Source organism: Triticum dicoccoides, chromosome 7A (assembly GCF_002162155.2).
Source record: "Triticum dicoccoides isolate Atlit2015 ecotype Zavitan chromosome 7A, WEW_v2.0, whole genome shotgun sequence".
Taxonomy (NCBI): Eukaryota; Viridiplantae; Streptophyta; class Magnoliopsida; order Poales; family Poaceae; genus Triticum; species Triticum dicoccoides.
The window spans coordinates 511386540-511397940 of NC_041392.1; the positions used below are offsets into that span (position 1 = coordinate 511386540).

At 44.7% G+C, this 11401-nt stretch overlaps 2 protein-coding genes across 2 annotated transcripts; both read right to left on the minus strand.

Moving 5' to 3' along the window:
- Positions 1 to 2068: 2068 nt before the first annotated feature.
- Positions 2069 to 4587, minus strand: LOC119330888 (sec-independent protein translocase protein TATB, chloroplastic-like). The gene is made up of 6 exons (XM_037604016.1): positions 4367 to 4587; positions 4021 to 4142; positions 3620 to 3679; positions 3424 to 3547; positions 2788 to 2913; positions 2069 to 2537 (listed from the first exon to the last, which is right to left on the minus strand). Exons 1-6 carry the CDS (start codon positions 4554 to 4556, stop codon positions 2404 to 2406), a joined length of 756 nt encoding a protein of 251 aa, XP_037459913.1. The 5' UTR covers positions 4557 to 4587; the 3' UTR covers positions 2069 to 2403.
- A 1594-nt stretch (positions 4588 to 6181) lies between these two features.
- LOC119329286 (cyclin-dependent kinase F-1-like) lies at positions 6182 to 9660 on the minus strand. Its single transcript, XM_037602302.1, has 2 exons — positions 9081 to 9660; positions 6182 to 7260 (listed from the first exon to the last, which is right to left on the minus strand). The coding sequence occupies exons 1-2, from the start codon at positions 9579 to 9581 to the stop codon at positions 6421 to 6423; spliced, it is 1341 nt and encodes a 446-aa protein (XP_037458199.1). The 5' UTR covers positions 9582 to 9660; the 3' UTR covers positions 6182 to 6420.
- Positions 9661 to 11401: the final 1741 nt, after the last annotated feature.

Sequence of the window (11401 nt, forward strand, 5' to 3'; positions counted from 1 at the left end):
TCCCCAACGGAGATTAGCACACCTCAAGTGTGTGAACTTTGGATTGCATCGTCTCCATCGTTTTTGGTTGTCTCTTTATCCTAGCTTTATTTGTTCTTTATACTTGCTCGAGTGTTGCTTGTTGTAGCTTACTAGCTTGTTGTGACACGTCATATAGGGTTGTATCACCTAGTTGCATTTCTACAGAATTTATATTTCCACCTACCCACTAAAACCAACTAAGAGAAGAATTTAATTTGGTAGTCACCTATCCCTCCTTCTAGCCATCATTTATGGAATCTTTGATCCTTCAATTGGTATCAAAGCAAGGTCTCTCTCTCGTTGTTGATCTTCACCGCTATACAGAGTGAAGATGTCAAACATGAAACCCTGACTACGAGTTGAAATTTTTGGAATTACAATGGAAGCTTGCCATATTTGAGAAAACGATGTCGATCAACCGTTGCATTTGAACGTTGCTGGCATAGTAAGTAATGAGGTTGATAACGAAGACTACACTCAAGTAAGGCATCACTACCCTATACTTCCATAAGGCACTCATGTTACTAATATAGGCCCTCCACCTACTCTTGCTCCTAAGAATTATGAACATTGGAAAGCCTTGATGAGTCTCATGTTTGTGGTGCCAACTTCGGCCTTTGAGAAATTATCGTGGATGGTTACTCCTTCGATCCTAAAAATCTACCCCCTCAAAAACGAGGGCTAGAAAATTTAACTTTGTGGCTTTGTCTATGATTACAATGGCTGATGATCATATCATTTTCAATTGCATTCGCCTCTATCCTATCATCTCCAAAACTCAGACCTACCCTGGTTCGCGCGCTCCACAAACAATACTCCCTCAACTTTAATACCAACCCCACCTCTCCTTCCTTTGGAAAATTGTGACCGACCAGCAACCGTCCCTACAAAAAATCCTCTTCGTCCCCAGAAATAGTGGCACTTTCACCTTCCTCTAGCTTGACTCTTGGCTGATCTCCAAACCCCTACCCTCGACCTTCCCTCATATTTTTTCCACTCCACCTCCCGCGCATTACTAGTGTCCCTAGTCAAAATGGAGTACTCGCTAACCTGCGAGATCAACTAACCTATGTTGCTTTTGTCGAACTTTGCTATTTTGTCTTTGTTGTAGGATGTTACCTCAAATGACGCTTCAGGCAACAGGTTCCTCATCCATGCGACTTCGTTCTCTAGGTTACTTACTCATAGCTAGCCCTCAGCTCCGAGGTTGACATTAACCATGGCTACATTTGGAGCTCATTGACCCCCATCAAGGTCAAAAAAATAATTAGTTGCCTTCTATTTCATAACAGGTTGAATACCAAGGCGAACTTTCTCCACAAGACCATCTCCTCCGACTCATCTTGCCCATGGTGTGATCACCACCGCGAGGACGCACTCCACCTGTGTGGCTACTTCTTGACCTCGCCGTCCCCACCTCCCTCGACCACATTTGGACGCCCTCACCCTGGCCGGCCTCGACATCAACATCTAGCATACCGCCGCCCTCGCCATTTTGTGGAAAATTTGGGACTCCCACAGTGGTTGTGTTTTCGGCAATGAGTACCTCTTGGCTTCCGATACTCTTAGGAATATCATCTTAGACTATATTCTTTGGATCTTCAGGTAAAGGATCATGTTAGTAGGCTGCCATGTCATTGCACCACTACCTCCTCTCATTGTGTAAACTAACATAACAATAGCCCCGCGTGCTCGGTGATTGTTAAAAAAAAAAATAGGAGCCAACGATCGCTGCCATGGCAGAGAAGACAGCAGAAGCTATCAGAAGCAGCAACTGAAATTACCCAACCTTACAAGATTACCTCAACATAAGAGCAAACATGAGACGGTATTCTTAACCTATCTTTCAGGAAGAAAACCTTGTCAGCTTCTCATGAATTCTCCTGCATTCTGAATTCCTGTAAGAATTGAGAGGCAATTATATGTAATGTATTTTAGTTCCCTGTGTTCCAGCCTTCCAGGAGAAACCATAGCCAGAAACAATCAAGACTAGATGCACACATTCAACAATCACCTAACAATGGAAAGAAAGAGAGAAAGAGAGAAAGAAAAAAGATATCTCATCCCTTCAAAAATCTATCTGCTTACCTTGCATAATCACAAAAATATGGTACAAGCATGTAACAACAGCCGTGGCAAAAACAAGACAATGGAGGAGGACCAAGATATGCACAGCTCGGTTTCGCATCACCTACCTATCTCTCCATGCTACAGACCACAACAGACCAAGCCGCTACTAGTCGAAGCCTCGAATCACCCATCACTTGGCCAACCCAGCTCATCAAGTGGAAACCAAAACTATTTCATTCTTTCTACAACCAATTGACGCCAAAGCTTTTGCCTTGCTCTACTCCGCATACAACATACTTTCTGTTTTTAGTATTATGCCTCATCTCTCGGCTTTGCATTCTCAGCATTACCTGAGGTGGACTCCTCCGGCACGGCACCAGGACCATCACTCCCTACTGATAATGCTGAGTCAGTACTTTCAGAAGGTGTTGTTGCTGCTGCTGCTTCTGAAATATGATGTAGCATAACGAGGTTAGTATGAAAAGAAAATGTACACCACGATTATTATTATTTTGCAGGGTTTACAGCCCAAATAATCATAAGGTAATTATAGCCTAGAAATACACACTTAAAAGTTTCCCTGAGTTTGGATATTGTGTTAAACCGGCCCACAAAAGTATCTGGCTTTGAGAACAATTTACGATATTGAAACATACATCTAACTAGTTCAATAAACTACAAAATTAAATCACAGACCTTGCTGTTCAGATGAGGGAGGTTGCTGTGCATTCCAAGCAGCAATTGCGGATGCAGCCAGCTGTTCTTCGGTTACTTTCATGAGTTCCTCGCTGGTGTAAGGCACGGTTGTTTCAGGCTTGACATCTAAAAGCAGAAGCAATAAAAGGCAGTGGCACGGATTCTTAAATTCAGCAGGCTGTAGCAAATCCATCTTTTAAGCCAAGTAATTGATTTAAGAAAAATATGGTACCATTTTCTGACAAAATTTAGAGCAACCAGCCTAGGTGAGACAACTTCGAAAAGTATGGGCCTTAAGCTCGAGTCATGGCAAAATGTATACTTGATGAAGAGCAAGGAGAATGCTAGATACTTCATTAAAACATTAATGGCCGCTGGTTATGTGTTACGAGTATTTAACAAAAATAATAATGACAAAAGAAGAACTGACTAAAAAATGGTAATGAACAAACATAACTTGGCATCAACAACTGCAAGGGATCACTGTATCAGAAACACATATGGTGGTATTTCTGTTGCTTGACTGACATGCATAATTTTGAATTTTCAAACATAATATAGGTTCGAAGAAGAGTGCTTTAAACAAATTGGGCAGCATTTCGTTGAAAGAACTTCAGAAGGATTGAAATAACTGACCTTGGTCAACAGCAGGCTGTTGGCTATTATTCATAGGCGGAGGAGGCCTGTAACTCATGGATGGGGGATCCTCATCAAGTCCAATTTCTCGTTCAAGAGTGTTCTTGAAATCCCTTGATACATCCTAAGCGCAGAGAATTAGATTATACATCAAGGAATCCTCAGTCATCTCGCAGCAAGTAAATCTCAAGCCAACCTGTAGCTCTCTGATAGTCGGTTGGAACGCACGCAGAGTCTTCCCCAAACTCCTGGCTGCCTGCAAACAAGTTAGCGAGTGTGAAATACTGGACTGTATTCCCATTTTATTTCTGATTGGACAAGTATGATTCCCACTGGTCGCAAAAAGGAAAACTTGTTTTAAAACATATTGGCTGACAGAGCTATGGTTGCATAGTTTTTCTTGAAGAAAGCTATAAATGCAGATATATCACCAAATCCTCTGTATAAAGTATAATAGATAATATGCTCATTTGATGAGGGCAGTGCATCCTGGAGGTTGAGATAATGTATGCGCTCAAAAGATGATGCCATTGCTTACAATTTAGTGGACAACAACTACAATAAAATGAAGGCCAGCCCTAGGCTGAGCAAGGTTACCTCTGCCAGACCCTTGGGGCCAAAAACCAGCAAAGCAACCACTCCAATGACCAGAGCCTCAGGAGCTCCAACGCCAAACAAAGAAGCGTAGATGCCATTTCTGCGTCTTCTTCTTTTGACCACTGCATTTAATCACAAAGCAAGATCAGGGACAAACCTAATCGAACGCGCTGAGGAAGAAGAACAACTGAATCGATTTGAGCTCCGAATAGATACAGAGCAAATATATCTGCAACTAACTGGACGGAAAGGCATCATGGTTCAGGATCGACAGCATAAAAAATGTTTCTAAGAGCTGAAGAACATACCCATCCAAGGAGCAAGCAAAGGCAAAGGGGCTACGCACCGAAGCAAGAAGAAATCATCCGAACCCCCGAGCCGGTCCAGTGGAGGGGAGGAGCGCGGTGACGGGTAAGAGATACGAAGGCGGCAGCCGCCGGGGGCAGCCGGGCGGCGTGGCGGCCCGGCTGCCGGAGCGGTGCCGGAAGGCTGGCATAGCGCACCTGGGAAGAGCAGAGGAAGAGGCTGCTCGACATCAGGGGCACGGGGGGAGAGTTTGAGATAGGGTTGCAGGTGCAGCCACATGATTATTTAGGCTCCGTGGCCTTCCGGGCGCGTGTCCGTCCGTTTGGGCATCGGACGGCTGGCAATTTTGTTTGCTCTTTTTATTAACTGAAATGAAATACCACAGTGTGTTCTCGACTAGGCTTGCGAGTTTGCTAATATTGCATGTCCTTACAAACACGCACATAAAAAAAGATCATGACTGTGGGAGTGTCGAGGTCTTCTTCCTCCTGCATCCGTTAGTGGCTCACCGTGCGCATAGCACGATGTCGCCTCAGGACATGCGCCTTCACGGAGCAAATTAATTTAAACCGAAGAGGTTGTAGAAGCAGCGGCCAAAAAGTCGTTGATGCAGACCAGGAGACGTCGATGCCCGCGACCTGCGAAGCAAAACACTGCCTAGAGAAGAAAACGCCGATTAGAGAATGTAGAAACCCTGAAGACCACGAAAGCTAGCCGGATCTAGAGTCGCAAACCTAAACCGACCGGACCCCAGAAGACCTGGCGGAGATACAGCTACACATGCCCTCTGTCGGTGATACTCGCAAAATGGGGATAGGGTGGGAGAACATTATTCTTACATTGGGGCGTCGTGCTGCCTGACCATCCTAACCGAACACATAACACATACTCTCTGAAAAACATCAGAAACAAAATGCCCATGCCACTACACACCGGATCAGGATATGAGGTTGAGCTCGTCGTTGTCCACGAGGATGCACCAACAGTGGCGGATCTAGGCCCCGGGTCAGAGGGGGGGGGGGGAGGGGGCAGGCCAGGGCATGAGGCCCAAATCCTTTGTATATTGTATCAAAACACTGTAGCAACTGCTACAGATACAAAGAGGGCCTGATGGGCTGGATCCGCCCCTGTGCCCCACCATCCTCTTCTCCTATGACCTAGCTAGGCCAGGGCCGCCATTGAAGAGTACTACACTGGATCCTTCTGGCTACCATCGACTTCACCAACTTCACCGTCGAGCACCACCTGATGAAGACCTCCACTCGAGCCCTCATCTCCTTCATCGTCCACAACAACCCTCCAACAACTCTTCAATAGTCACCCCCCCTCCCCCTTGATCAGGACCTCCAGCAGCCGACGATGCTCCCTAGCGGCAGTGAGAGGGGTAGGCGACGGTGGGGGCTAGGCTTCTCCCAGTCCCCTGCCTTCGCCTCTCTCACGAAGGGTTACCACCTAGCGATGCAATATAATTACCTCAAACTGCATTTCATCATGCAACAAGTCTGGTAAACCTATGGGTTCTATTTCAAATTCCTCTACTTATTCTAAATTATTTGAAGTTCTCACTTTATCCCAAATAAAACTTCTTCCCATTTTTTATTGTTGATTGTTGGTTTAAGATAGCTTATCGCTCATGGCGAACATAAATTTGACCAAGTCCCAAAAAATATCAATGTATACAACATCAGCTTTTTTTGAACTTATATACAACATCAAATTAGTTGCATAAGATTCATCACAAAATTTATTTCTGTATTTTGTATATCTTATATTGTGGATATTTACACTTTTTATATAAAACTTACAAACAATCCGCTTGTAGACGAACCCATCTGTGTCAGCAGGCGAATGAAGGTTATTCAGAAATGGCGACTTGCAAATGTTTCACGTTCCATAAATGGCAGACCTACACAAACACATGGACATACAATATGAACTACAATAGCTAGTACAACTTTATTTTCCACCAGGAGAATGCTGGTTGCAGTGCATAATCTCACAGTCTATGAGATACAACTTACTAAAACTCCCCACAAAACATGTTCCGAACAGAGAATACAAAGATATTGTTCCCATGGGCATCTTTCTTCATCGCTAAAAGCGTATGCTGAAACCTTTGTCGGTTTTGGTCACATCCATGCTGCCGAATTCGTCAATGTCCGAATCCGAATTTCCGTCCCTGTAATTACCCCATTCTTCCGCAGAGCTGTCGTCATCCTCGCCCTTTGATGCTGGGACTTGTAGCGCCTCGGTAGGTACGGGTAAGGGTTCTTCAGTGAAGTACGGATCATTCAGCAAGTCGGAAGCACTAGCCCTCTTTGCTGGGTCATAGCAAAGTAGCCGCTTTACTATGCTAACCTCAGAGGCAGATCTGTTAGGAAGTGATGCTTTGAGGCCCGTAGGCTTCTCAACCTTGCTGAAGAAGATCTTGTTGTAATCCGGTAAATTTGAACAGCCAGGAAAGGACTCTTCTGTGATATTGCCCAGGACTCCGATGATTCTACCAATCTGGTCAATATCAGATTGGCCTGGGAATATGGGCTCTAAACTGAGAAGCTCAGCCAAAATGCATCCTAGTGACCACAGGTCGATCTCTTGGCCGTAGCTGGTTGACCCATATAGGAGCTCAGGAGCTCTAAACCACCGTGTTCCAACACAAGAAGTGAAGGCACCAGACTCTTCATCCCCGATGTCTTCTTCAGCATCATACGAATATGAGGCTCTAAAAGGATCATCGTCGATGTCAGCTGTGCTGCAGGTGGCAAGACAGGAGGTGTTTCCATCCTGAAGGCTCATTCTGTCCATATCTCCATAAGTGGACTTGGCCCGGAGTTGGTCAATCTCATGTAGGTAGTCGGCTGCAGTGAGTGTCTCTGGCTCCTGAGCAGCAGGAATTTCCGTTTCATCAGATGCCTGTTCTTGAAGAATCCTGGCCTGCCAAAGAACAAAGAGCAAAATAATTTGTGAAAAGCAACACAACTGATACAAACAACTGAAAGCAGTACAGAGTATATAGCGTACAGGTATACGACAAGCACAAGAGACAAAGTTGATCAACTATATGATAGACCACATATATGCTTCATGTGTTCCTTCGCAAGAAATGACTGTCCTTGGCAAGAGGATCGCTACTGCTATGATAAAATAATTTATTTGTCGTAAAGCTTGTAGTTAAAATTGTGAATATAAATCAGTATAAAATTTCAGAACATTATATTATATGAAGAACTTAACTTAATTAGCACAGAAAGACTAAACCCTATGAACATGGAAATGGTAAAAGAAGAACCTTTTGCAATGATCTTTGCATATAGCACGGGTACATTTCATAGAGTTATTGGCTACTTCAAGGAAAATTCCTTAACAGTGTTTACAATGCTCTCGTTTAACTGATGCAAGTTATGTTGATCATGTATCAGCTGAGATGCTGAAATCGAAGATGGTAACCCATAAAGAACATATTGCATTCCAAAACTACAAACCACAGCAACAGTCACTCATAGTACCATATCCATATTAGCACTCCTAATGAAATACGGAAATTTCAACAATATGCTACACCTAATGGTAGGAGCCACGCTGATGCAAAATAATTTACTATCCCAGAAGGAAGCAAGGTAGTGTGCATTAAAGCATAGTTAATAGTCATAATGTATGGCTTCGTCGCAACTCTCACAAACTGAAAGGGTCGTTACAGTATACAGATATGCCTCAGCATAACATCAACATATAAAGCTACACCATAAGAATGTAGAAGAAAAGATGACTTCAGGTTATGTCCAAAATTTACAGCAGAACATAATACTGGTATGCTGCAGCACACTGCCAAAAAATTTCCTCATTGACATGATGAACGTCACCAGCTTTTGAGCTAACTCTAGCATTTGAAGAATCTCTAAATTCTGACAAGAAAATTTATTGCACAAACACAAATGACATTTCTGATTCAACTAGATTTCCTTGAACAGCAAAATTGTAGAGTATTTGAATAATAAAACTGCATGCATGTAAAACCAAGGAAGATCAATGAAAGAAATTGTAGGCATAAGATGCCCAACCCATGCTCTTTATCTATGGTTTCAATTCCTAGTTTCCTACACAGAGCAAAGTATGTCTGATAGTGTAAAGATGTAATTTAGGCAAATTCACCAACTACATCTCCCCTACTACCTTAAAGTCGACAGCTCACCATACATTAACCCATCATATAGAATTCTAGATATTTAACCTTACTGCCGACCAACAACTGTTTATAACTTGTCAATTTCGCCATTATAAGGCTGATTTTAATTCCAAGATATTTAACCTCCATGTTGGAGCACAGCAGCTGCAAAGTCCAGAAAAGGCATGCAGTTTGGGGTCCATTTAGCACCAACAGTATCTGAAACTTCAAGAACAACAGCTCTATGCTCTACATGTACATTATCCTTCTATAATCAAATCCTTCGTCATGTCTACAGACAGCAACTAAAATGGTTCCTCACCAGTTATATTCCCAGAGAGTTGGAGACCATTAGAACTGCCATGTTGCAGCAGGAGCTCCCATAGTATAACCACCGAGCACAAAAAAGAAATCAACATTTACCACTATTCCTGTGCCGATTTGAGGAAAGACTATCGGCCGACGTCCATGACTAATCATTCAACCTAACAGTTTTGACATGCTACTACAGAAAGAGAACCGATTCTCTACTCCTGAATCCATAAAAGAAAGTCATTCGTCGAACTGAGAAAAGCGTTATCAGGATTTCAACCTGACCAAAGTCGGCGACCTTGAGGACTCCGTCCTCGGAGATGAGCAGGTTTCCGGGCTTGAGGTCGCGGTGCACGAGGCCGGCGCGGTGGCAGGCGGCGACGCCTTCGATGACCTGCAGCATCCATCGCTTGAGCTGGCCGGCAGGGAGGCCGCCCGCGCGCCTCCCTTCGCGCACGACGGCGGCGAGGTCGAGCGGGAGCCACTCGAGGACGAGGACGTCGTCGTCGTGGTCGCCGCCGGGGAAGTGGTCGAGGAGCGTGATGACATGAGGGGAGGACTCAGAGGCGGCGGCGAGGAGGGCGTCGGCCTCGCGCTGTGCGCTGACAGCGTCGTGGACCTCCTTGAGGGCAACCGGTGCGCCGTCGGAGCGGCGACGGCCGCGGTAGACGTCGGCGTAGGCGCCAGAGCCAGCGCGTCCGAGGACATCGTAGCGGGAGGTGACGTCCGGGCGGCCGTGGATGCTCCAGCTCCCGCCTCCGCCGCCGCCGCCGATCGCCATCGGGATAGGGGTACGGCGAGGGGAGGAGTTTGTTTTTTCTCTACTTTTGACAGGAAAACTGGAAGAGGAGTGTGCAGGCCGACTGGGCTTTGGTATCTGGGGCCACACGGTGGGAGTATTATCATGCATATGATAGTAGTATTATTTTTATAGTCGCCTAGTTCGTGTGGGAGTGGGGGCTGAGATAAGATCGACGTGTGATGCCTATCTAGCGCTTTGTAATCTCTTGTAAATATTTTCTCTTTTTTATAAAGCTAAGGCTCGAAAAAAAATATTGTTATGCATGACACAAATAGCATAGCACTTAACATGATATGATATTTACCTATGTTACTCTAACTCTCTCTCTTATTTAATTCTCTGTCACATCAGCATTTTTATTATTTTCGAGTGTATGATACCGGTTAAGATACCACCAGTATGGCCAGCCCAAAAGCATCTGCACGACGGAAGAATATAACACGGAACCAACATTCGGTGAAAATCGATAAAAACCACGAGACAAAGATGTTTTGGAGTTTTAAAAAAAATATAAGAAATGTTAAGAGGATGATGTTTTATTGCCACGCAAAATTTCAAGTTGAAATACATTACAAAATGTGAGATATGAAAAAGTCAAAATCAGCGTTGAATAGTGCCAAACAACAACGTCATTATTCAGGATTGAATTTGTCTTTTTCATTACTCACATCTCGTAATGTGTTTCAACTTGAAACTTCGCATGGCAATACAACATCACCTTCTTAACATCCAATGTTTTTTTTAGATTTTCTATAACTTTAAAATATGGTTTCCATGAAATTTTCATTGAATATTGGTTTTTGTATGATATTCTCCCTACAGGACTTGTCAAATCCAACCACTACCCGGCACGCCCAGCTCACTGACGCAGACGGGCCGCTCCTCATATGTCTTGTCCGGCATTCATATATCTTAAATTCAGACTTTCAAATATATATAAATCCATGCATCTCCATCATACACATCAATGCCGCACGTACATAACAAATGTTGATAGTGAAAACACATAGTTCTTATATAAAATTTCGTGAATACACAAAATTTGCGTATCATTTCATTGCTAGAAGGAAGCGGAATGGGTACATAAGAATGTACAACATATGCACGAAGGCAAGGAGGCGTGAGCATGGCACCCAAAGCAGGGACAAGGAAAGCTCGGCCCAAACAAAAAAAAGGAAAAAAACACTACTAAAACCACGAAACCTACACTAGGGAGACAAACTGAACTAGTGTCACATCCAACAACTTGAAAGCCAACCATCGGGGACGCCTTGAGCGAGCAAGATAGCGCCTTCAAGAAGGGGAATGACATCAATACGTCGCTGCCATCCTGTCCGAAGAGTCGGACCTAGGGTTTTCCTCAGTGCTTGAAGAGGGGAACAGATAAAGACCATGGCAGCACCTCCAAGAACGGGAACGACACTCGTGAGTGACGTCGCTACCAGCATCGGAAGGCCGAGCAGGGATTTCGCCCTAGCCTAAGTTTTAGCAATCCCAATGTCGCCAAAGCAGTGTCCAGAGTTGATGAAGTCGAGCCACTGGTCAAGATCGCCACCTTGGGAGGGATGGGCTGCATCTGCCGTCGGAGGATGGCATTGGGTACCGTCAAAAAACACGAGCTTTGGATCTGGCTAAAGGACGAGGCGCCATGGTGGACGGGGGCAGAGACAGCCAAGCAGGGGGCGATGTGGAGGACGGCTGCCGGCGACACCTGCAAGCTAGGAACCAGAGAAGGATCACAGTTCCGTGCAACCGGGGACGGAGCGGCCGACACCGACGGGCCAAAGGAGTTGGGGAGG